Source organism: Gopherus evgoodei, chromosome 3, assembly GCF_007399415.2.
Source record: "Gopherus evgoodei ecotype Sinaloan lineage chromosome 3, rGopEvg1_v1.p, whole genome shotgun sequence".
Lineage (NCBI taxonomy): Eukaryota > Metazoa > Chordata > Testudines > Testudinidae > Gopherus > Gopherus evgoodei.
This window is the reverse complement of record NC_044324.1, coordinates 35,240,167-35,267,250: the sequence shown is the minus strand read 5'-3', so window position 1 is coordinate 35,267,250 and position 27,084 is coordinate 35,240,167. Positions and strand designations below refer to the sequence as shown.

Here is a 27,084-nt window from a genome sequence, read left to right as displayed (position 1 = left end):
AGCGCACAGAGCTGTATGGTCACCCCGAGCTTTGGAGCTGGACATGCTGCTTGCTTCTGGGAGCCGTCCGAGATAAGCATTGCCTGGCCAGACTCTGCATCCCTCACCCTTGCCTGCACCAGCCTGGAGCCCTGTCCTGCACCCAAACTCCATCCTAGAGCCCGCACCCTCTTCTGCGCTCCAAGCCTCTGACACAGGTTCAGCCTGGAGCCCCCTTCCACACTCCAAACCCCTCAGCCCCACCCCCCAGCCCAGAGCCTCTACCCCCCGGCCCTAGCCTGATGAAAGTGAGAAAGGGTGGAGTAGAGCAAGTGACAGAGGGAGGGTGGATGGAGTGAGTGGGGGACAGGGCCTCAGAGAAGGGGTGGGGCAGAGGCATGGCCTCAGGGAAGAGACAGTGGCAAGGCAAGAGTGTTTGGGTTTGTGCTATTAGACAGTTGGCAACCCTACCCCTTTCTAGGGCTCCCATTCCTCCTACTGTTCCTCTCAGCTAAGGAGAGGAAAGATCCAGCTAGACCAGATAGTGAGGAACGTGAGAAATGCTGGGAGAAGCAGGGGACTATACAAAGATAGGGAGTTGATTTTAGAAAAGAAAGGGGTGGCAGCAATGAACTTATTGTGGTGGGGAAGACGACATTTCACAATTTTCTCATGGAGGACTATGGGTTCCCCCCCATACAATTGTTTTGTTGCTTCACCTTCCAAGACCCCTCCAAAAGTCTTCCTATTTCTATTGGCAGGCCTGCCCCATGTCAGCATCATGCAGCTCCATGAGTGACATTTGCCAGTGAGTGTGTCTCTAATCATCTCTCTCACAGTAACATGAGTAAGTGTGGCCCTGTGTGTATATGAGATGTGGACCCTCAGGCATGCTCTGGTCCTACCACTTAGGAGCAGAGGGCACCAGGAGAGGGAAGATAAGTGTTTCACATGCACCTGCAGAAACTTGGCAGCTATGAATTATGGTCAGGTATCTTTCAAGTAAAATCCATGATAAAAGGTATGTAAGAAGTAACTCATCTTATTTAGGCCACATACTGTGGCTTTCTTTAAGAAACTTATTTTTCATCAGCATCCCTGGTTTGGGATTTATATCTTTAATATGGATAAATATGTCTTTAAACAGGTTGATAGTGTCACTTATAAATAATGTATTAAAGAACTATTGGTTTAACCTCTCTTCCTAACCTAATCAGAGCTGACTCCTATTTTTGAAATTTGTAGAGTAATTTCTTTAAAAAACATTTCAGGACCTCAATTTATCCATTCACTGGTTCTCAATGCATTTAGAATCACATCCCTATTTTACTTCCAAATAGAAACAATATTTTAAAGACAGCTATAGAGAAAAAAGAAACATTAGATTTGTTTCAAAGCTGGTAAAAGATCAGAGAGCTGAAGGCTAAAGGAGTAAGTGGATGTGGAAGATCATTACATGACTAATACAGATTCTAAATGGGAAATGGTTTGACGTGAGGGGTGGTCGGGGAAGGCTATAAAAAGTTAGAATCTAAAGATAGCTGATATGCTGTAAGTAGTATTTTAATGCTGATAAATTCAAAGTGAGAGGAACAAAAAGAGCTAAAAATAAGAGTGATAGAAGTTTTCAGAAATTACCAGTCAATAATATTTTCATAATACACTTCCATTAGGAAAAGCAGCAAAGAATCCTGTGGCACCTTATAGACTAACAGATGTTTTGGAGCATGAGCTTTCGTGGGTGAATACCCACTTCGTCAGATGCAACGACGAATCTTGCATCTGATGAAGTGGGTATTCACCCACGAAAGCTCATGCTCCAAAACGTCTGTTAGTCTATAAGGTGCCACAGGATTCTTTGCTGCTTTTACAGATCCTGACTAACACGGCTAACCCTCTGATACTTGACTTCCATTAGGAAGCTATTTATTGGACTCCAGTACATGCCAGTACTGGACTGGAAAGCTGGGCAATTAACTGGCAGACCATTTCCTGGGTCTAGCTAAAGGACTGTTTCATTCCCAGTCCCAACACGTGTATTAAATAAGATGGCTGAGAAAGTCTGGGGTGCTATTCAAAAAGCTGCTGCTACATTTGGCCACTCCTGAGGGTATTCTGTGCCACTATACAACACAGAGTTAATGTCCCCCACAGTCTTTTCTCTCCCACACAGAATAATTGATTCTGATAGGGAGGCAAAGGGAAGCCGTTAGTGGGGTCACAGGTGAGGAAGGCAAGGGATATGGGGGGTGGGGAAGGACAGAGTGGGGCACACAGGGCTGCTGGGAGATCACACAGACTGGGGGTTCAGAAGGGCTATTGAGAGAGACAGACAGGTGCCAGGGCATAGGAGCTAGTGGGGTGACATTAAGCCAGGGGCTGAATGGGAGTGGGGGCTTAGGGACACATGGGGACAGGGGCATTTATGCCCAGCTGAGTGAATTAGCAGGGACACATGGGGACATATGCCTGACTGAACAGGAGAGCCTAGGGGTCCAGCCAAGGTTTGCATGGGGGAGGCTCTCCAACTCATTAACAATCCCTCCCTCTCCCAAATAATTGTTCCATACCACTTCTCCCACCCAAACCCAACAACCCTCCAAGTTCACTCCACAGCTCCTTCCCAGGAATTATTTCCCTCTCAGCTCCTCTGTTACCCCTTACTTCCCCCAAGGGTTTGTACTGCTTCTGAGGGGTGCAAGAATTATTTTCTGTATTGTAGTTTAAATGAATTATTACTCAAAGTTCTGTATTAAATATGCCTAATAAGGAACTTATTTGTCAAGGAAAAAAAAATTCCCAAATCTGTTAGTTGTCTGTATTATTACAGACAAACATGCTGACGGGTATTTTGAAATAAATTACCAAATGATTACACAGTGTTATTCTGACAAAAAATATGCAGAATTTTAAAATATTATGCACAGAATTTTTATTTTTTTGGTGCAGAATTCCTCCAGGAGTAATTTGGGGTCTAAGAAAGATGAACAGCACTCTTTAGAGGCTTCTGTTGAACTTTTCTACTGACACGTCAACCACCCCAGTAGTTCTGCTCTCTCTACTCAATCCGCCTACCAAAGAGAACATAAGAATGGAAGAATCATAAAGACTCCAAGAGGAGAGAGAAACATAGCAGAGGCAGCACTTCTCTCTCCATTCAGTTAGGGAGAGCGAGTGAAGGTGGGAATCAATGAAGCATAGAGCAGCTCAACAACAGACAGCAGAGCCAATAAAAAACAGCAACCCACCCTAATGAAGCCACCATTCCTCCCACATCCCATCCCAATCTTGTCTTGCCTACCTCAGTCCAGACCCATGTCAGACAAGTGGAGTTTAATGAAAACAAAGAAGTCAGGGTTCCAGGCTAGAAACGAAAGTGGATGCTGGGACTAGGTGATCTGAAGAGTGTTGGGGTTGGACAGGTATATTGAGAGGGGAAGAGGAAAGGGCTATAAATGAACATGGTGCAGTGACCAGTTGACATGTTGGAGAGGGGAAGAGAGATAAACATGGTGTTGGGTGGTCTGGCTGGCCAGAGATAAAGAAAAGATTAGAGAAGAGACGACTATGAGGGTATATAACAGAAGTCTATAAAATCATGAATAAGGAAATGTTATTTACTCATTCACATAACACATGAACCAGGGGTCACTCAATGAAATTAACAGGCAGCAGGTTTAAAAGAAAGGAAGTATTTTTTCATACAATACAGAGTCAACTTGTGGAACTTCTTGCCAAAGGATGTTGCGAATGCCAAGACTATAACAGGGTTCAAAAAAGAACTAGATAAATTCATGGAGAAGTCCATCAATGGCTATTAGCCAGGATGGGCAGAGATGGGGCACTTAGCCTCTGTTTGCCAGAAGTTGGGAATGGGCGACAGGGGATTGATCACTTGATGATTACCTGTTCTGTTCATTTCCTCTGGGGCACCCAGCATTGGCCACTGTCAAAAGACAGGATACTGGGCTAGAAGGACATTTGAGCTGACTCTGTATGGCCGTTCTTATGTTATTCTTCATTTATTTTTTCTTCCCTAAGTGTAGCTCCTTACATTTGTCTTTGTTGAATTTCATTTTGTTTACTATAGCCTAGTTCTCCAATTTATCAAGATCCTTTTGAATTTTAGTTCTATCCTCCACAGCGTTGGCAACCCCCTAGCATTGTGTCATTTGCAAATTTGATAGTATGCTCTATATTCAGAGACCCAGGACACTAATAAAGATGTTAAACAACACAAAACCCAGAACAAATCCCTGTAGAACCTCACTTGAAACTCCCCCTCCAATCTGACATAATTCCATTAATAGTTACTCTTTGTTAGCGGTTGTTTAACCAATTATGTATCCACTTAATGGTAGTTCTGCCAAACCCACATTTCTCCAGTTTACTTATCAGAATGTTATGACTATGTCAAATGCCTACTGAAGTCTAGGTATATGTACATATTATATCCACCACATTTCCCCTATTCATCAAATTAGTTACTCTGATAGGATAGATCCATCAATGACTGTGTTAGCCAAGATAGTCAGGGACACAAGCTGATCCTCTAGTTCCCCTAAACCTCTGACTGCAAGAAGCTGGGACTGGATGACAGGGGATGGATCACTTGATGATTACCTCTTCTGTTCATTCTCTCTGAAGTATCTAGCACTGACCACTGTCTGATCCAGCATGGCCATTCTTATGTTCTTATGAGAAAAAGATAGACTTGAAGAACATAGCTAGAGATGTAGAAATCAGTTGGTCTAGATGACAGTTATTTCAATGCTGCTAGCACTAGTCTACACTAGTGCTCCAGTTGTGCTAAAGAAAATGAAATTTCTGAGCAAGCAAATACTAATGTAGAAAAAAGCAGAGGAGTCATAAGCCAGTCGAAATGAGCTGCTGGGAAATTGTAACTAGTAATATCCAAAAAAAAAAAAAGAAGGAGTGATTGACAACTGATTAACCAAAATGAATAATTACAGGAAATAAGGAGGAAGGGGAAGAATTCTCATCATCATTTTTTTTAAGATATAGGGTTAGACACAACAGCACTCAGGATTCTGGAATCAAAGGAATGTGTGAAGCTTTTGCCTTAGTTGCCATAGTGCGGGGTAGCAAAGGTGTGAAACAAGGCCCAGGTGATTTTACTTTACAGACCTCCTCATAAGAAGCCCTTTGGAAGAAGTTACTATGGATTCAGCAGAATAAGCTTGGGCCCTGAAGGCAGCATCTTCTTGTAAGAAACTAATAGCAGGCTTCAGCCATATGGAAATTGTGGCATTAGGTAACTTTTGGACCGTTTTATATTGTAACTACAGGCCATGAAAAGGGCATCAGACATTCATTCTATATTGAGTTTCAATGTCCCAGTAGTAAATTAGATCTCTAACTAGTCCAAGAAATGCAGACCATTATCCTTGGGTTTGGGAGTTAATGGAAACCTCGAGCAAATATAGATTTTCAGATTTGCACCGGCGAAAAACATTGCCCTATTTCTCTGCTACGTCTGGATCATGGAGACTTTGGAGGACCATGAAAGTATTTCTTTCACTGGGAGGATGAACCTATCATCAATTTAGGTCGATAAAAATGTTTAAAATTAAAATACCAATTTTCTTTCCACAGTACCAATTTTAGACATGAAAACTAAGCTTTGGGCTTTTGTTTGTTTCTTTTTGTTTTTTAATATGGTACATTAATGCAACATTTCCCTAGAAGAAAAAGCGATAAAAATGAGATATGGACTATCTGTATGAAACTTATTATCTAAGCAGCTTAACCAAACTTGTAATTCTTTTGTAAAAGGGATTATATTTACCTTGGTGACAGCCTTTGAAGAAAAGGTAATGTCATCAATGAAAGTGACAATATCTCCTGGGTAGAGGCTATCAAAGTACTTTGCACATGTATCATATGCACTTAACCACTCTGGTATTGTTTCTGGTGCTTTTTTAATGAGCTTGCGATCACCATTCCAGAAGAGTTTTTGTAACCAGATGGTGTAAACAGAGCTTGGAGAGAGCATACTACCATCTTTCTCAGGGATTTTGGGAGCGAGTTTGGAAATGGATAAGATGTTCTGACTTGTAAGGATGGGCTGCAATACTCCCAGAGGGCTCACATTTTCATCTGTTAGTTTTTTGTAATTGAGATCTATTGACAGAAAGAGAAAAACAAAAGTAGTTATTAAAGTTGCACCTGTTCAACAGGTAGGACTGTATTTGGCATTCTATGTACAAAAAACAAAAACAAACAAAAAAAGAAAACCAAGGACTGAAAGAGCACTGACAGAACTACCATCTCCACCGACAAAGTCCATTGTAACTTAGGGTTGATGCATACTGACAGACTGTAATGTAGAACGGGCTGCTGAGTCCTCTGTTTGCTGATAATCAACAGGTTTAAACTCCTAGTGATAACAGTCTGTCAAGAAAATTTGCATTTTTTTAAAATTATTCAAGTCCCATACCAAGTACATATACTTGTATGTGTTTATCCCTGGAGAAGCAAGTGCATATACACATACATCTAGGGCTACAAATATATATAAATTCCTGTAAAGCCTACAAAACCTGATTCTTCCCCTCTGCCTTCACTGACAAAAAGTATGTTTTTACACCATGGGAAAATTAATGCACATGAGCTATCTCGTTGTAAAAACACAGTGGAGACAAGACACTAGTTTTACAGACACACAAACTAGGCAAGGCCACCCACTGCCAGGGGGTAGTACTGACCTTCTCTAGCCACCTCATGAAAAGAGCTACAAATGCCTTGTCTCCATTTAGGATTTTGCAGTGAGATAACAATCATGTTAGTCATCTTGCGGTAAAAATCACTGTGTGTCAATGAAGACAAAGACTTAGTGTGCCTGTCTGTGAAGAAAAATAAACAAGCCCTGCTCCATTAAAAAACCTTAACCCTGAGAGACTGGTGGAAAATCTTCAGTAGCATCACTTTACGTTATAGCCCTTCCACTCAGCCCCATACCCTCTCTACATCCTTCAAACATTTTGCTTTCACTTGGGCGCTTCTGGAAATTCTTATACACGCTTAACTTTCTGTAGTCTCCTTGAGTTCAGGGAGCCTTAGGCCATGTCTACACTTGCTGGGGATCAGTGCTGCTGCAATCAATGCAGTGGGGTTGATTTAGCAGGTCTAGTGAAGACTCACTAAATCGACTGCAGAACACTCTCCTGTCGACTCCAGTACTCCACTGGAATGACAGGAGTAAGGTAAGTTGATGGGAGAGTTTCTCCCATCAATGCAGCGCAGTGTGGACACTGCAGTAAGTCAACCTAAGCTACGTTGACTCCAGATACGGTATTCATGTAGCTGGAATAGTGTAACTTAGGTTCACTTACCTCAGTAGTGTAGACAAGGCCTCAGACTGTAAGCTCCTCAGGGCAGGGACTTTGTCATTTGTCTTTACAATTCTATGCATATTTATGATGCTGTACAAATAATAATGCTATGACTGTGGATAAATGGGGAGGTGGGGGGGGAGAACCACCCTAGCAACTGGTCAAGATCAAGATTAAAGATACAAGTAAACAACAGCCAAGAAATGCAAATTTTAAGACTGCTCCCACAATGGTATACATTGACAACAAATCAATAATATATTAAAAATTTACATAAAAATACAACAGATTAGAATACTGTTTACACCATGACAAAGATAAAGTTGCTAGAACAACCATAACTTCTATAATTTCCTGACTGCAGAATGCTTATTATTATAGCAGTAGTGTTATAACACTTGGTTTTACATTTAATTTCCCAATTTAGAACACACAAACATGGAAATAAAGAAATCCACATATGTTTAGCTTTGGAACTTATAAACTCTTCAATCTTGGGCCTATGCTAATGGCTTTTCATAGCTGTTTCTTCTGTGAAGTTTATAAGTTCTGCAAGCTCCCAGACCAACTCTGCTACTAATGGAGCTGGATGTACTTAATGACAAAAAAAAGCAAAGGAGACACAAATCAAAAAAGTGCCATTTTTAAGAAGATTCATAACATTTCTTCAGACTTGGCTTTTTTAAATGCAATATATGGCTGGAAATCAATCTCATTTTGATGTTTCTAGGCTTAGCCAAGTAAATCATCCAAAAGCAAAATTTTGATAATGATTTTTTTAAATGCACATTTAATTGAGAACAACAGAGAAAAAATTGCTCAAACTTCGAAAAAAAATCACATTTGGACTTACAAAAAATGAAAATTTGGCTTAAATTTTATTGTGGAAAATATGAGCAATTGAAAAGGGGCGTGTGAGCTGCAAATACCACGTGTGAAATAAATGTGTGTACCTTTGTATTTTATATACATATTGCACACAAAACTATAGTACAAGACCATTATTAAGGCTGCAAAGTCAAATACTCAAAAGTCAGGAAATATCACAAAGATATCCGTACAACCTTAATTCGGCCCCTTTGTGCGTATTTGTTATGACAGATTTTAATGTCATGATTACATGCTATTTTTTCCAAAGGACCCCTGCCTCATTCAGTGCACAAACAAACTGTGCTCACTGAATGAGTAGTATTCAATGTTCTGTTTTGTCCTCATAGTTAAATGTCAAGTATCAGAGGGGTAGCCGTGTTAGTCTGGATCTGTAAAAGCAGCAAAGAATCCTGTGGCACCTTATAGACTAACAGACGTTTTGGAGCATGAGCTTTCGTGGGTGAATACCCACTTCTTCAGATGCATGTGGTGGAAATTTCCAGGGGCAGGTATATATATGCTAGCAAGCAAGCTAGAGATAACGAGGTCAGTTCAATAAGGGAGGATGAGGCCCTGTTCTAGCAGTTGAGGTGTGAAAACCAAGAGAGGAGAAACTGGTTCTGTAGTTGGCAAGCCATTCACAGTCTTTGTTCAATCCTGAGCTGATGGTGTCAAATTTGCAGATGAACTGAAACTCAGCAGTTTCTCTTTGAAGTCTGGTCCTGAAGTTTTTTTGCTGCAGGATGGCCACCTTAAGGTCTGCTATCGTGTGGCCAGGGAGGTTGAAGTGCTCTCCTACAGGTTTTTGTATATTGCCATTCCTAATGTCTGATTTGTGTCCATTTATCCTTTTCCGTAGAGACTGTCCAGTTTGGCCGATGTACATAGCAGAGGGGCATTGCTGGCATATGATGGCGTATATTACATTGGTGGATGTGCAGGTGAATGAACCAGTGATGGTGTGGCTGATCTGGTTAGATTCTGTGATGGTGTCGCTGGTGTAGATATGTGGGCAGAGTTGGCATCGAGGTTTGTTGCATGGATTGGTTCCTGAGCTAGAGTTCTTATGGTGCGGTGTGCAGTTATTGGTGAGAATATGTTTCAGGTTGGCAGGTTGTCTGTGGGCAAGGACTGGCCTGCCACCCAAGGCCTGTGAAAGTATGGGATCATTGTCCAGGATGGGTTGTAGATCCTTGATGATGCGTTGGAGGGGTTTTAGCCGGGGGCTGTATGCGATGGCCAGTGGAGTCCTGTTGGTTTCTTTCTTGGGTTTGTCTTGCAGTGGGAGGCTTCTGGGTACACGTCTGGCTCTGTTGATCTCTTTCCTTATTTCCTCATGCGGGTATTGTAGTTTTGAGAATGCTTACTGGAGAATTTGTAGGTGTTGGTCTCTGTCTGAGGGGTTAGAGCAGATGCGGTTGTACCTCAGTGCTTGGCTGTAAAAAATGGATCGTATGATGTGTCCGGGATGGAAGCTGGAGGCATGAAGGTAGGCATAGCGGTCGGTAGGTTTTTGATATAGGCTGGTGTTAATGTGACCATCACTTATTTGCACTTATTAGGTAGAGAAGGGGTGTGAGTGTACATACGCTACATTGATGACATCTTCATCATCTGGACCCATGGGAAGGAGACTCTGGAAAAATTCCACCACGATTTCAACAGCTTCCACCCCACCATCAACCTCAGCCTGGACCAATCTACACGGGAGGTCCACTTTCTTGACACCACGGTGCAAATTAGTGATGGTCACATTAACACCAGCCTATATCAAAAACCTACCGACCGCTATGCCTACCTTCATGCCTCCAGCTTCCATCCCGGACACATCATACGATCCATTGTCTACAGCCAAGCACTGAGGTACAACCGCATCTGCTCTAACCCCTCAGACAGAGACCAACACCTACAAATTCTCCAGTAAGCATTCTCAAAACTACAATACCCACATGAGGAAATAAGGAAAGAGATCAACAGAGCCAGAGGTGTACCCAGAAGCCTCCTACTGCAAGACAAACCCAAGAAAGAAACCAACAGGACTCCACTGGCCATCACATACAGCCCCCGGCTAAAACCCCTCCAACGCATCATCAAGGATCTACAACCCATCCTGGACAATGATCCCACACTTTCACAGGCCTTGGGTGGCAGGCCAGTCCTTGCCCACAGAAAACCTGCCAACCTGAAACATATTCTCACCAATAACTGCACACCGCACCATAAGAACTCTAGCTCAGGAACCAATCCATGCAACAAACCTCGATGCCAACTCTGCTCACATATCTACACCAGCGACACCATCACAGAATCTAATCAGATCAGCCACACCATCACTGGTTCATTCACCTGCACATCCACCAATGTAATATACGCCATCATATGCCAGCAATGCCCCTCTGCTATGTACATCGGCCAAACTGGACAGTCTCTACGGAAAAGGATAAATGGACACAAATCAGACATTAGGAATGGCAATATACAAAAACCTGTAGGAGAGCACTTCAACCTCCCTGGCCACACTATAGCAGACCTTAAGGTGGCCATCCTGCAGCAAAAAAACTTCAGGACCAGACTTCAAAGAGAAACTGCTGAGTTTCAGTTCATCTGCAAATTTGACACCATCAGCTCAGGATTGAACAAAGACTGTGAATGGCTTGCCAACTATAGAACCAGTTTCTCCTCTCTTGGTTTTCACACCTCAACTGCTAGAACAGGGCCTCATCCTCCCTTATTGAACTGACCTCGTTATCTCTAGCTTGCTTGCTAGCATATATATACCTGCCCCTGGAAATTTCCACCACATGCATCTGAAGAAGTGGGTATTCACCCATGAAAGCTCATGCTCCAAAACGTCTGTTAGTCTATAAGGTGCCACAGGATTCTTTGCTGCTTTTATAGTTAAATGTGTAGCCTCAGGCCTTAATTTACAGCACACTGTTCAAACCCTGCTATAAAGATAGAATTATTAATATCCTCTTGGTCTTTCCTATAGCCTTCATTAGTATAGCATCTCAGTCCTTAATTTATCAATCCATCTTCCCAACACCCCGTGCAATAAGGGAGTATTATTATCTCTACATTATCACTGGGGGGGTTGAGGCATAGAGATTAAGGTCAAACAGTACACTGATTTTGGGTGCTCAACTTGAGAAGCCTTGAAGACTTGATTATTTTAAGAGTTCTTAGCATTTTAAAGCACTCTGAACATTTAAAACATTGGACTTCAGTTGTAGCTGCAAAGGCTAAGCACTTCTGCAAATCAGACCTCACTTGACTAAGTTGAGCACTGAAAAAATGAGGAACACAAACAATTAGTGGGAACCTCTGAAAAGTTTACTTTAAGTGACTTGCTTAGCTTCACACAAGAACTCTCTGGCAGTGGCTGGGATAGAATCCAATTATCCAACACTGCATTTGACTGATTTAGCTATGAGACAGTCCTTTCTCTTCCTGAAGTCCCCTGTATTATTCACAACACACCTTCCAATTTCTGCAGCATGAGACAGGGGTCCTAAGACAGCACCTCATTTACAATGCAACCCTCATTCATCCCCGGAGCAGAGCCATCTTGTGTATTGAAATGTTTTCTAAAAACATTCAGCTTGAGGCAGGCACCTATCATGTCAAGTTTCAAACCAATCAATTACAATTTGGTAAAGTTCTACACAACTTGAAAAGAGGGTCTTATTATGGGTAGTGTCAGGCAACTTTAAAAATGGGGACACTATTAGCCCCACTTAAAAATATAATTACATAAATACCTGTTGCCAGGCCGGGTGAAAAATAGTAGTTAAAACTGTATCCCTTTGAAAAGAAAAATGCTTAACATCTATGAAATGCTGTATTATGTAATGAAGATTTTTGATAGGTACACCAATACACAGAATGTATTTTAGGTAGTTTAAAAGGAGCCGATTTTACATGAACTGCATTTCTCCCCACAGTATGTTATTCAAGTGCTTGTTTTTGTTTTTTAAGCCTCTTCATACACTGTAACCCATATTTTTGCAGAATGGAGAATTTCTTTTTAATTATACAAAGATACATTTAATATTTACATAACATTTTTAGAAGCTAAAATATTTAACATTTACTAGACTGGAAATATCAAAATACTGTTAAATTTTTTTCAGCAATGCATTTTGCTGTAGCTTGCTATGGAAAACTAATCTAAACATGCAATGAATCGAAAGACAAGGTTAATTTTCCTCTGAGTTATAAGAAACCTACTGAGCTCCCTGCATCTATCTGATTTGCTTATAAAAGAGCACCTGATAATTTAAACTAAAAAGTGTGACCTTGTCAATACTCAGAAAACTGAATAAATGTGATAAGTAACTACAGATATAAAGTACAAAAGCAATAAATCTCGTACCTGGTGCAACAGCCTTGAATTTTTTCAGCAGCCGTATGTGAGTTTCAGGTTTGATAGCATGCTTTACAAATTCGGAACAACCGCAGTTTTCAAGGAGAGTAAAATAATAAAGCAACCGCTGGTGATCTATGCCTTCAATACCCGGGTAAACATATTTGGCCATGTGCTCATGTAGGGCTTCAGAGTTGGTTTTCAAAGTCTCAAAGAGACCAAGACTTTGTGCTCTGTCTTCTATTTCTCCAGTAGATAAGCTGTATGTAAAACAAACATTGCCTTAAAGGTTGGACACTCGAGTAAATTAAATACGTATTCATTCAAATACAAGAGGTGACATGATAACTTATTTTTTTCCTTAAGCATAAAGGTTAAATTTTGTGACAGATTTTGACGTGTGAATACTACTTCATGTACATATGTCTGACGTGTAAAAAGTGATCCCAAATATTTAAGAAATTCTTAAATAATTCATGCTCTTTCAACAAGAGGAAAAGACGCTGGGTAATAAACTACTTATTTAGACATGTATATAGAGTGTCATTTCAGTCACAACAGAACATTTCATACTTTCACATTCCAATGTCATCAAATGGTATTGGATCACCATTTCTATAATAAGCATCTATTTTCAGGTTTTATAGTTTTCTGCAAAAATTCAGCTTTAATATTAAACTTGGCAGGTGGGTTCTCCATCATGGAACAAGATTTTGGCTGGTTTTAAGTTTTAAAAGAGTAAGAAAATAGAGCTTTTACAGTTCAAGTTTCTTTAAAATGATCCATTTAAAAAAGTAATTATTCCACATGAACTGCCTGGTTTTGCTATCCACATTTTTTTTTTAAAATGTCAAAACGTTCACATTGTAAAAAAGGAAAGTGCAAGTGCATGGGCACAAGCAGAGGAATTAGGATATTCAGTAGTTACACTGTAGATAGGCACTTGAAGCACGATATATTAATGCTTTAGATGTTCAATATAGTCAGAGGACTTGGTCAGTAAAGGGAAACGGTAATTGCATATCCTTCAGTCATTTGTTTGATTCAGTAATGACCAGAAAGCTAATATCTGCTGGACTGTTGGTGACATGGCAAATGACTTGGGCCAGGAGCCTGAAAGGTTCTCCATGTGGAATAACTGTGCTAGACTGGCGCTTTGTTGATTTTATACTAGCTTATACTAGCAACAGATGTTGTTGATAGATAATGCTTAGACCACAGAATCCATTCCCCTGCAAGTGCAGCATATATTACTCATACAGAGGGTACCTTCAGACAGCCTAATCTCTCAAATACATTCAGTCACTAAAACTGGCATTTTGCTAGCAGATTGAAGCATTTCCCCATAGATTTAATGCAGATGAAGATTCAGTTATTCTCTCATGCCTGGGGCTGAGCCCCATGCAACAGCTTTGAGAAACATCTGTGGGTAGGATGAAGAAACCTGCAGTATTACTGCCCATTCTGTACCTACTCTCTGCAGAACCACTTTCCACGTCTGTCAACCTACCAGTGATAATCATTAAATTTAAATGAACACGAAAATGACACTTAGAATACCAGGAAGGCCAGAGAGCTCTTGAAATAGTACAGATAAGAACAACTAAACAACAAGGTTAAATACAAATGCAGGCAGAATTAAAACCACAACTGTAAATATCTAGAATATGCTGAAAATGTAAAGTTGACAAGTTCAAATCTGAAGAATTTAACCTACAGTACATTTCCAATAAGTCAGATGTTCTCGGCTCTCTTCTTCTTCATTAAATGAAGTTATATTCTGAATACTGCCTTGGTAGAAGCAACATTGAGACATTTTATATTTACTTGTGATTTCCAAACAGAATATGCTCGGTTTCCAGCCCTAAAGATGATTTTTGTCATTGTAAGAACTGCAAACTCAATCTTGTTTCAGTTGGAATTAAGGTCCTACCTTTTACTCTAATAAAGATTCTATATATAGAACAATTAAAAATTTCGATAATGATGCTGAAGACAATGCTACTACTTTGGGCTTGGCTACACTTGAGAGTTACAGCGCTGGTCGTGACTTTACAGCGCTATAACTTATTCCCTGTCCACACTGGCAAGGCACATACAGGGCTGTATCTCGCTGGCTATAGCGCTGCATGTACTCCACCTCGATGAGAGGAATAAAGAGAACAGCGCTGCTGTTTCAGTGCTGGGGTGCCAGTGTAAACAGTGATTAATCTTACTATGCTGTAACTGCCTCCAGAACCTTCCCATAATGCTTTTAAGTAAAGATAACACTCTTTGTTTTGTTGTGAACTAGGGGCTCCCGGAGCTGCTTATCTAAAAAACAAACACAGCTACTGTTTGCTGTGAATGAGGCAGGCAGTGGGATCCCTTTGGAATGTCCACAGTTAGTGCTTGCTTGAGGAGAGAAGCAGGGCGGCAGGCGGGGCGGGGGGTCCGTTTCAGAGCAGCTGCTTATCTGGTCTGTGAGAAAAAACACAAAGAAGGCTATTTGCATTTAGTGAATGAGAGGCGGTGGGGGAAGGGGTCGGAACTTGCAAGGTGGGGAGATGACACAGTGTCAACTTCAAAAATCCACTCTCTCTGTCTCCCCCATGCTCCTTGTCACACTCCACCACACCCCCGTCTTTTGAAAGCACGTTGCAGCCACTTGAACGCTGGGATAGCTACCCATAATGCACCACTCCCAACACCGCTGCAAATGCAGCCACACTGCAGCACTGGTAGCTGTCAGTGTGGCCACACTGCAGCGCTTTCCCTACACAGCTGTACGAAGACAGCTTTAACTCCCAGTGCTGTACAGCTGCAAGTGTAACCAAACCCTCTGTTCCTTCATAGCTGTATTGGCTCTGCAGTGCTAATGAAATAAAATTCTGCTTTTTTTTTTTCTTTCTGACCATAGCCAAAGTTTAAGCTATTTGCTCACTTTGGACCCACAGTTAAATCTTCCCAAATCTGCACTTTTTGTTTAATTACCTTGTCAAGACAGATATTAGAATACATTTACTGACGCATAATAAATATTGAAACCCCCCTCTTAACTAAATTACAACGTGCCAACATATTTTATAGACTTCTGTGATCAATAGTCCTTTTCAATCGCTTCTATAGGAAGAAGCAGTTGTATTTTCCTTTAGAACATAAAACGTAATTTTAACTTAGATAATAATTACCACAAATTCTGATTCATTGCACGATGCAATATCGTGTGATCATTACTGTCATCACCTAATAAAATAAACGATTACAAGTATAAAATGTGTCTCTCTTTTTTCAGAAACTGTCCATAAAGTGGCTTATATAAATACTGCATATTTGTCTAACAATGAGTAACTCTTAGAATAAACTTGCATTAATAATGCATGTCTTGTTACGCATTAATGTTGAAATGAAAATAATAATCTCTAGAATGAATTATACTGTAATGGCCACATGCTTTCAATCACCCTTAAAATGAGATTATTGTAAACTAAAGCATGTTCTGCAGTATCTTATATTATTATACATCAATTTTTTTAGGATTTTTTTTTGAATTTCATTTGGGAAAAGGATTTTTATTTTGTATTTCGCTTATTATAGTCTTCTATGAATACTAATTCATAGATGAGAGAATGAATAAAATGGCAGAAGCCTTAGGTGATATCCCTGCCCCACTGAATTCAGTGGAAGTTTTGCCATTTACTTCAGTGGGTCCAGGATTTTACCCCTTGTGTGTAATTTCTCTTAATGAAATGAATAGTACAGGAATATGTTTGAATTTAAGGGCTGTAGCTTTTTTTCCTCTTACTTTTTTTAAGACAGAAGAATTCAGACTGCTCCTCCATCTTCAGACTTCTCCACTACATACATACAACATTTTCTCTCTTATGTCTCATGTTTTATAAAATAACTTTTTCATGTATTTTAATTAGTAGTTAATGTTAAAAGGGGTGCAAGTGGTACTGAAACAAGTGGCTACATGAATTATTTCAAATTTAAAGCCAGCATCTTCAATTTCCATTTTTTTTTCTTTTTTTTTTTTTTTACTGAAACTGGTAAGAATTGCCCTGGTTCATTGCTTTTGTTCTGTATTTATACCGAGAGCCTGAAGCACTGCCATCTGAACCTGCTATAAGGACAGTTGGCATAGCCTCTTATTGTTCCATCTTACTCATTCTTAAAAAGGGGTATGCAGTATTTGCCTGCCACACAAGGTTGTTGTTACGCATTTGATTGGTTTGATTAATTCAAACCAATTAGAATTAGAAACAAAAGAATCCTTTTTTAAACCAATATAACCAAGAGCTGGACATAATCTCCTAAACTGGACCCAACTCCGTAAATCTGATACAGAGATGAAAGATGTTCTTGTAAAAAATCAGAACCTCATATGAATATCATTACGAAGATGAGAGGTATTAATACTATTGACTTTAATGCAAAGAGGATCAAGCCCTATATGAAGAAGTTGAAGCTTATGTAATATGAGTGTAATTCCTGTGCATGGTGATAAATTATAACTAAGGTAAAGATTTTGTCACAGGTATTGTTATTAAAAACACAGACACGTCATGGGCAATAAACAAAAATTCATGAAAACCTGCGGTCAGGAGTGCTGGACGCTGCTCCAAGGCTGAGTTGCCCCAGGCTGCTGCTCCAGAGCCAAACCCAGTGCCTGGCTGCGGCTCCAGTCTCTGGGTGGGCTGCTGCTGTGGCTGCTCCAACCTTCTCAACTGACTGTTGCTCCAGCCTTGTATTGCTCCTTCAGTGAGGCTAGACAGCTGTTCCAGCCCTGCTGCTCTGGTACAGGCTGAAGCCAAAGAAGTCATGGAGGTCCTTTAAAGTCATGGACTCCATGACCTCAGTGACAAAATCGTATCCTTAATTATAAATAACCTGGCATCAGCCAAACGTATTCCCCAATGCAATCTTATATTTCATATATAATGATAATGTCAGTAGATATACAAAAGTATGACCTCTTTAACTTAAATATTCTAAAATTCACACACATTTAAATTGTTTTAGCATATCACTTGTTTCTCCAAGAAAATTCAGACAATTTGCATTTAGTAGTGTTAGATACAAAGACGTGATAGCAACACTCTTTTTTTGTACATTTTCTCCTTTTCATTTTTTAAAAAACTTTTTTCTACTGTTAACAATACATGAAATGAATATGGTAATTGAATGACGATCACGAAATCCTCAGGAATGAAGAATATACATTTCTGTGTCATTTAAGCAGGCCAATGGCATCCCCTCGTATGCATGGACTTTGAGAAGCGCAAGAACCTTCTAGAACTGCTTGAAGAATATAACATTGTTTTCAAAATTCTATAAAATATTTAATGCCTCAATCATTAGTGAGTTGACACGCATTTGGAAAAAATTACACATAATAAGATGATTTTAAGCAGTTAAGGAATGAGAAGAAATGGTTTGTGTTTAGTGAGGTCAAGGCTTAGCGAAAACAGAGGCCTAAACACTGAAGAATCCATAGGAACTTGTATATTGATCCAAAGCCCAAACGGTTGAATAAGAACAACAAAGGAGGTACAGATGGGAGCTCATGAAGCCTTGAAGAGCCATTTAACCCTTCTTCCATTAATCTTTTTATAGGTTGTTAAGGAAGGCCTGATTAAAATGTAAATATATGGAAAATGTGAAGCATGCTATGTGAAAGTAAAGCAAATATAGTAAACAAAAGCTGCTTCTTTCTTCCATGAGAATTCTCTTGGAATGGGTCATACCTCAATGGAACAGAACTGTAAATTTATTCAGATGAGCCGGAACACTTACCCACTATCAGTGAACAAAAACTCAAGATGTGTCATATAAACTTCCCAAAGTGGAACACTGTAACGTTGAGCCAAGGAAAGAGCGATGTTGTACACATTTTCTTCAAGTGTTCTTGTTAGGGGAGAACCATAAAACACAGCAAGAGAAAACAAAATAACTGATCACACTAAGATGCTTAGAAAAAAAAGTCAAAGAAAAATACTTAAGATAGAAAAGGCATCGCTGCTCTGCAGACCTCCCCCCCACAAATCCCATGCAGAAACTGAGAAACAACAATTCAAATTAGTTTTATTTCTTTGTTTTATTCTCAAAAGTTAACAGATTAGAAATCTATCATTCTATAATTGCTTGTATGGCATAAATTAAAAATACCATAGGTATATGTAACAAAATATTAGGGACAGATTTTTCAAAGGCACAAATAGAAGTTATGTAAATCACAGAATATCAGGGTTGGAAGGGACCTTAGGAGGTCATCTAGTCCAACCCCCTGCTCAAAGCAGGACCAATCCCCAGATTTTCACCCCAGTTCCCCAAATGGCCGCCTCAATGGACTGAACTCACAACCCTGGGTTTAGCAGGCCAAAGCTCAAATCACTGAGTTATCCCTCCCCCTTCTTCTTGTTTAGCCAATCATTAAGATAAACAAGTAAACTAACTTGTTTATCTTAATGATTGGCTAAACAAGAAATAGGACTGACTGGACTTGTAAGATCTAAAGTTTTACATTGTTTTGTTTTTGAGTGCAGTTATGTAACGAAAAAAATCTAGATTTGTAAATTGCACTTTCACGATAGAGATTGAACTACAGTACTTGTATGAGGTAAATTGAAAAATACTATTTCTTTTGTTTATCATTTTTGCAGTGAAAATATTTGTAATAAAAATAATAATATAAAGCAAGCACTTATACACTTTGTATTCTGTGTTGTAATTGAAATCAAATATTTGAAAATGTAGAAAAACATCCAAAATATTTAATAAATTTCAATTGGTATTCTAGTGTTTAAAAGGTGTGATTAAAACCACGATTAACTGCGATTAATTTTTTTTGAGTTAATTGTGTGAATTAACTGCGATTAATCGACAGCCCCTACTCTCTCTCTCTCTCTCAGTTTCATTCAGGTGCAGGTTCTTTGGGGTGGGATGGGAGGTGGGGCAGGGTTGGGGCTTAACCTTGATTCCAGGGATATAATAGAGACAAGGGCTGGTAGATTTGTCTGTTAAGATCACCTGACACTTCCCATTTTCTCAGTTGCTTATAGGTTTGCTAAGTTTTAAAGTTTGGGGTGAAATTTTCTATGCTCGTTGTCTGCCTCGGGCTCAGATTAATTTTGGAAAATGTCAGCCAAAATGGTTCAGAGAGCCATTAGGAGAACAAGGCTAGGAAAAAATACATTTTCTCCATATTAATCAATACTGGTGACCCTTTCTGAACAGCTCTAGTGTCCCCATGCTTTGGAATGGGGATTGGGACAAGAATCCTGAGAAGTGGAGACGGACTGATTAGGTGAGGAGAATGGGACTGGGAGGAAGAGCTGGGGTGAGAAAAAGATAGTACTGGGAAGGAACAGTTGTGATCATCTAGTTTGACCTCTGGCATAACACAGGATTTCCTTGAATTAATTTCTTCTTCAAATCCAATAGTTGTGTCTGAGGATGAGTATATCTTTTAGAAAAAGATCTTTAAAGATTATCCAGTGATGGAGAATCGACCACAACCCTTGGTTAGTTTTGATAAAAGGAGCAAAGACTTCTGTGGTACCTTATAGACTAACAGACGTATTGGAGCATGAGCTTTTCTGGGTGAACACCCATTTCATTGGATGCATCTGACGAAGTGGGTATTCACTAACGAAAGCTCATGCTCCAATACGTCTGTTAGTCTATACGGTGCCACAGAACGCTTTGCTGCTTTTACAGATCCAGACTAACACGGCTACCCCTCTGATACTTAATTTTGATAGTTAATTACCCTCACTGTTAAAAAATTGTGCCTTATAAGTTTGTCTAGTTTCAAATTCCAGCCACTGGATCTTGTTATAGCTTTGTCAGCAAGACTGATAACCCCGTTTTAGATTTGTTCCTTATGTACGAATAGATGAAATCACTAAGGCCCATAACCTGAAAGTCATCTTCAACTTGGACCTCTCTTTATGCATACACATCTAGGCTGTGTCTAAATCTTGCATATTCTTTGTGCACTACATCTCTACAATACAGCCTTTCCTAACTACCCATATAGCTAGGCTCTCCTCATCTCACATCTCAATTACTGCAATACCCTTTTCTCTCGCCATGACAAATGCAATCTTGCCCCACTCATATTCATTCATTCAGAATGCCTCTGCAAAGATCATTCTCCTAGCCCATCACTTAAATGATGTCAGTTCCCTCCTTCCATCTTTTCATCTGGGTTCCCCTTCTCTACCACATAAAATAAGCTGCTTGTCTTCACTTTCAAGCCCTTTATAGTTTATCCCCATTTTACCTATCATCTCCCACTCACAATCAAAGTGTGGACTCCCTTCTCTTACTGGCTAATGATGCCAGCCTCGACCACTTGTTAAATTTTGAAACATGCATTTTTATGCTTTTTCCCATGTTACCCTTCACATTTGCTCCCTATAGTCTGTAAAGTGACCTCACTGTCCTCCTTAAAATGTTCCTTTGCCATGATGCATACAATAAACTTGACAACAGTTAGGAATCTGATGCATTGATGCCATAGCCTACAGTGGTGACCAATATTGTCCCTTGTTTCGTTGTAGTTCCCTGTAAATCTGAATTCATCTAGGTATAAGGCAGGAGACAACAGATTGCTATTCTTTGGGGCTTTATATTCTGTTTGTACAGCACCTAGCATTTCTAGGTACCTAGAAGTAAGGTATTTTGATGCTCAGCATTGTCATTTCTTTGTGAATCAAGCCCTTAGGAGGCACACTGCAGCCTATTCTCGAGAACCCCAAGACTAGAATAAAGAGATTCTGGAAATTAAGATTACAATTCAATAGAAAAATTGAATGGAGAATCCGATAGAGCCGGGTCTCCAGTTAATGCTATGAGACAGATTTGAGGGGGTGGAAGTGTATACATTTTTGCAATGTAAGTCTACTATAACTAAAGTATCAACATTAAAACAGAGGGTTTATCTATAATTTATTCAAATTCAATAGTCGAAGACACTATATTTTTTAGTGTGGTTCAGAAAATTCCCCTCCTTTTAGGGCATCTGTTTTAATGGATTGTAATAGTAGTAGCTAAAGCACAAAGATAAGGGGGGCGGGAAGGAGTGGAAAGAGTATCTTTACTATTAGAATCCTGCACTTATTGATCAATTTGGTTGGACAAACATCATTTCATCTGATTAGAGTGGTTGGAGAAAAAAGGTCACATTTATAGCAACATTGCAAAATAAACCTGCAAAATAAGTGATTAATAAGTCCCTCTAAAGGTCAGTGCTGCTGAAAATTTACTTTCCTGTTTTGAATTTTAAATACTTCTACTTAAACAAAACAGAAACCACACAACAGACATTACTTACTCCGCCAACCCCAGTATTGTTTCCCTCTTGTACTGGCCATCTGCTGTAAACCTCTGCACATCCACTCCTTTGCCAAGGCCTTGAAGGATTTGAGCCTGAGTGAAGTCCAGTAGTCGTTCATTGTAGTAGTACAACTGCTTAATCAAAGTTGCTATTTCTTCAGGCCAGTCTGCATAGCCACACTGAGAAACGTGCTTTGTGACCATCTTAATCAGCTCTTTTGGGTCAGCCTGTGAAATCAATTAAAAAAAAAGCATACTATTTTAAAACTCTAAAACAAAGTTGCCATTCTAAGATCCATCTCATGGTGTTTTCATTAATCAACAATGAAATATTTCTTCCATCCTAAGAGATCTGATCAGATCTTGCGGTATTCCACATTTTAAACATAGGAACCTTCCAGAAACTTGTAGAACCTTGTAGAAATGTAAGTGTGACCACCAAATGTTAAATAACCTGAACACATTTATATAATTGATGCAAGCCAAATCTGCACTGCTGTCAAACTTGTATTTCTACTGGAGGATTTTGATTAGTGGAAGTAATATTATAGTGCGCATTTTGTAATAGTAGTAAAAACACAAAAATAAGAGGAAAAAGTCTCTTTACTACTAAAATCCTGCATTTGTTGACCCATTGAGCTAAAAGATTAAATAACAGACTCTAAACTATCTGTATAAAATATAAGTTACCTAATTACAAATTAGCTAATGACCATCCTACAGTCAAACAGAGGAACATACCACAAATATTAAAATAATTCTTCTGAATCAATGACTATTTCCAATAAACTGAGAGAAATAACATACAAATGTAACAGCAAATCCATAACAGAATAAAGAGTTATTTAGATGATTTAAAAATCATCTGTGTTATGTATTTAAAGTGCACAATGGCTGTAGTATTTAGCTCAAACTGCACACAGAAATGAGATCTTTAAATGTGCATTATAGTTTCCACATTCATAAATCTATGGCACACAGAGACAGATACACTTTTGAAAATCTGGCCCCAAATAATTTTTTATTGCATGTATTATTAATACTGTATCTTCCATTTATACGGCGATACTCATCCCAAAGTAACTCACAAACTATCTTTATTATAGAAGCTACACAGTGATCCACTTACTCAGCCACTGAAATATAGCAAATTCTGTGGTCAAACAGCATGTAGCAAAACTATCCTACTACATTTTTAGGAGAGGAAATTAATATGGTATCTATTTGAAATGGCAGAGGAATGTACACACAGCAGGGAAATGCAATTACCTAGGAATTTTGATAGTGCACTGTGTTTAGTCATGTTCTCTTAAGAAAAGTTGCATGTGATCTATAATAGCAGAGTGTGATCAACTCCCTGACTTTACTGCTTAACTGAAAAATGACATCTTTAGCAATACAATGCCCCCAACACAATACTACGACTTTATTACGGGCTCTGAGGGAACAGTGCCACCTACAGGATCACCAACACTTATTCCTGTATCATCTTGTGTGACAAGCAGGGTCCAGACACCTCAAAAGGAGAACAGGAGTCCTGAACCCCAAAGAATAAGAAATTGAATCAACAAGTTGCATACAATATTATTGTGTAAAAATATATGCCAATTAAGGTCTTTAATGAAAGCTTATAATGTTGTGAACTTGGTGGTCATTAGGAAATATTTTTTCAGGTTATTGTTATGAATGTAGGCATGTACATATGTGTAGACAATGGCAAATTGTAACTGTGGTGTATCTACAGCATCACCTCCCAACAAGGGGTGAAGCAATCAGGCAGGGAGGATCATCTCCCAGGCTAGTTGTTCACATGAAACTACCTGCTAGCACCCAGCATTGTGTAACCTAGGGAAAGGACCATTAAAGTTAATGGAAAGACACTGAAACTGAAAAAAAATAATCACTCAGTCTTGGAAAACTAAAGGAAGGAGAGTTACCCTTGCTCTGTGTAAGCATTACCATAGTTTGAGCCCATGTCGACACTACCACTTATGTCAGCGGTAAAACTTATGTCGCTCTGGGGTGTGAAAAAAACACCCTGCTGCGTGACATAAGTGGTAGTGTGCACAGCACTGTGTCAGTGAGAGAGCTTCTCCTGCTTACGTAGCTACTGCCAGTCATTGTAGGTGGTCTAATTATGTTGGTGGGAGAGCTCTCTTCTGTTGGCTGTAAGGTCTTTAGTGTAAGCATAGCCTGAGAGAAAGGGGAAAAAAACTTGGAAACCTGGTTAAAAGGAAAAGGGGTTTGAAGAAAAAGCTATCTAGAAACTGTGGGCCAGCATCTAAACAGGGTGCTCTCCCTTAAACACTGGATCCCCTCCAGGACAGAGGACGAGCTGGAAAATTGGTAACTTGTATCAGAGAAGGGAATTTGGCTAACACAGTAAAGCCTGAGATTGCTTATTTTCTGTGTAACTTGTATGTGTTTGCTTTTCCTTACTATTCATCTTTGAATCTACTTTTTCAATTAAACAAACTTTATTTTTAACCCAAGTATGTCTCTGTTGTGCAAACTGTGTGGCATACGTCCTCTAAAGAGAACTGATAATTGGGAGCAGATTTCACTTCTTTGGGGATGAGGAACCAGAGGAGGAACCAGATGTCTGGTAGTTAAGCACTTGGGGAGATAGATTTGAGGAGACTCAGGACTGGAAGGGATTGTGCAGGTACGGTGCAAGGTATAACTAGGCTGGTAGAAACCAGAGTTGAGACTTTTCTGCTTGTAGGCTGGCTACTGGTGTCAGAGCTCTGAGACATACCGGAACGGCATTACTAAGGCAGGTAGTGACAGAATCCCTTACTGGTCTGGGAGATCTGCGAAATGTCATATCTTGCAAGTCTTAAGTTCTGATCAGGTTGCATGAGTTAACAAGATCAAAACACAAGACGACACAGATGCCAGGCACAGCTGTGATATTTTCTGAAAAAGGACAAATTATCTAAGCATAATGAATACATTGACTAAGTAGCAGCGGAGTATGTTGGATGAGTTTATATTTATTTCAATTACAACTAGATACTTTTTTTTTAAAACATCTTAGCAATCAAGATTATTAAAAAGTGCAAGTTTTTTAATGACCTATGTAAACTACAACAGCACTATGAGTTTCTGTACACAATAAAATGTTTGAACACTGGAAAAAAAATCATTAAGAAATCCTTTACTTCTCTAGAAGCCTTTTTTCTCTCCCATCACTGTAACAGGTTTGTCCTGCTTTGAGAAGGGGGTTGGACTAGATGACCTCCAGAGGTCCCTTCCAACCCTGAATATTCTATGATTCTAACAGGTTGATATCCTGTTCAACTATTTAAATTGCTCTTGGCATGTTTTTCTAACCTGACATCATCCATCATCATTACAAAGAATCCTAGAATATGCTGATTTTATAAATGGACGTTCTTTGAAGGTGCTGAGGAGACTGGTATGTTGGCATAAGTTCTCATCAAGATAGATTTGTGGGTAGAGTACTGCCTCCACATATGTCGTGTGCACACATATGTATTCACACACAAAATGCAAAGAACCCTATATGAAAAGAAAGCTACAGTTGTAAAAACAAGCATCTGAAAGTTAAAGAAATGCCAGAAGTAAAGGCTGCCCAGACAACCTTAATTCCTCTTTCCTTTATGTATGCATTAAGTGTAGGAAAAAGTAAAAAATGTGTTAATGTTGGCAAAACTATCTACATTTCATCTTGGAAATGGATGCAGCCTTTTGCTGAAATTTCCCAGAAAGAGTTCAACCTGAGGCAAAGATCAACCTTCGAAATTTTCAAACCAATCAGTTAAAATTTCGCAAAGTTATGACAAACTGAAAGCAGGGAGTTAGTAAAGAAAATATTAGGCAATTACCTACCCACAACAAAGACTCAATTAATCCTTTCCCTGAACTTCCAGGTGCTCTATTTTGTCTTTTAGATTGTAAGCGCCTCATAGCAAGGACTTGTACAACACTAAGCTCACTGACAACGCTTATATAAATAATAAATATCACTGCAATTGGCAGAAAATAATTTAATGCAAGTATGTCAGAACTTTTCCTAGTGGGTGTTAGAGTAATTTACTTTGTAGTGCAAAAAAACCATGAATAATTACATTCTTGCAAAAAAGCATTATACACATTTTATACATACCAAAACTACTTAAAATGCACTGCAAAGGCTAATAAGTCCAAAATCTGACCTACTTTTTGCTTCCCCTTCTTCACTACAAGCCAATGACTGATCTTCACTTTCAAGGCCCTACACTGACTATATCTAATACACTATCAAGATTGATTCGCCCCACTCTACCAAAAAAGCTAGCCTTCATTGTTCTCTTGTTGAATTTTCAACAGGCACATCTGTGCTTTTTTCCATGCTGCCTATCATAGTTGGGAGGAACTTCAGTAATATCTGCAAAGCCTCCTCCTTCAAATCCATCCATAATGCTCTCCTTTGCCAAGATCATTACAAAAAAACTTGACAACAGATAGGCAGCAAGTATGCAACATAAGAACGGCCACACTGGGTCAGACCAAAGGTCCATCTAGCCCAGTATCCTGTTTTCCAACAGTGGCCAATGCCAGGTGCCCCAGAGGGAATGAACAGTACAGGTAATCACCAAGTGATCCATTCCGTTGCCCATTCACTGCTTCTGGCAAACAGAGGCTAGGGACACCATCCCTGCCCAGCCTGGCTAATAGCCATTGGTGGACCTATCCTCCATGAATTTATCTAGTTCTTTTTTAAACCCTATTATAGTTTTGGCCTTCACAACATCAATCCTGGCCTTCACAACAGTGTGCTGAAACCACTGTTTTTCATGCTGAGCAGTATTGTCTCCCTGTTTCCTTTTTCTCCCACATCTGTCTGCATATACCCACTTGTCTCTCTTTTTATAAAAGATTATAAATTCTTTGGTCTGGGACTATCTTTTTCTTCTTGTGCTATCACAATATAAATAATAAATAAGGATAAATAAAATGGATGTGGTGGCTAAAAGAGCTAATGCAATTCTTAAACCTATAAGCAGGGGGATCTCCTTAGCAGTAGAGAGATTCTATTATCTATAACGTGGCACGGATGGAACTGCTACTAGAATACTGTGTCCAGTTCTGGTGTCCACAATTCAAGAAGGATGTTGAGAAATTGGAGAGAGTTCAGTGAAGAGTCATGAAAATGATTAAAGGACTGAGGAAATATGCTTTATA

At 39.4% G+C, this 27,084-nt stretch overlaps 1 protein-coding gene across 1 annotated transcript in view; it reads right to left on the bottom strand.

Moving 5' to 3' along the window:
• NBAS (NBAS subunit of NRZ tethering complex) overlaps nt 1-27,084 on the bottom strand; it is a 381,747-nt gene that overhangs the window by 118,888 nt on the left and 235,775 nt on the right. Inside the window, 4 exon segments of the mRNA XM_030555399.1 lie at nt 5,789-6,123; nt 12,580-12,830; nt 18,349-18,459; nt 21,893-22,122. Of these exon segments, the coding sequence (XP_030411259.1) occupies nt 5,789-6,123; nt 12,580-12,830; nt 18,349-18,459; nt 21,893-22,122 (927 nt within the window).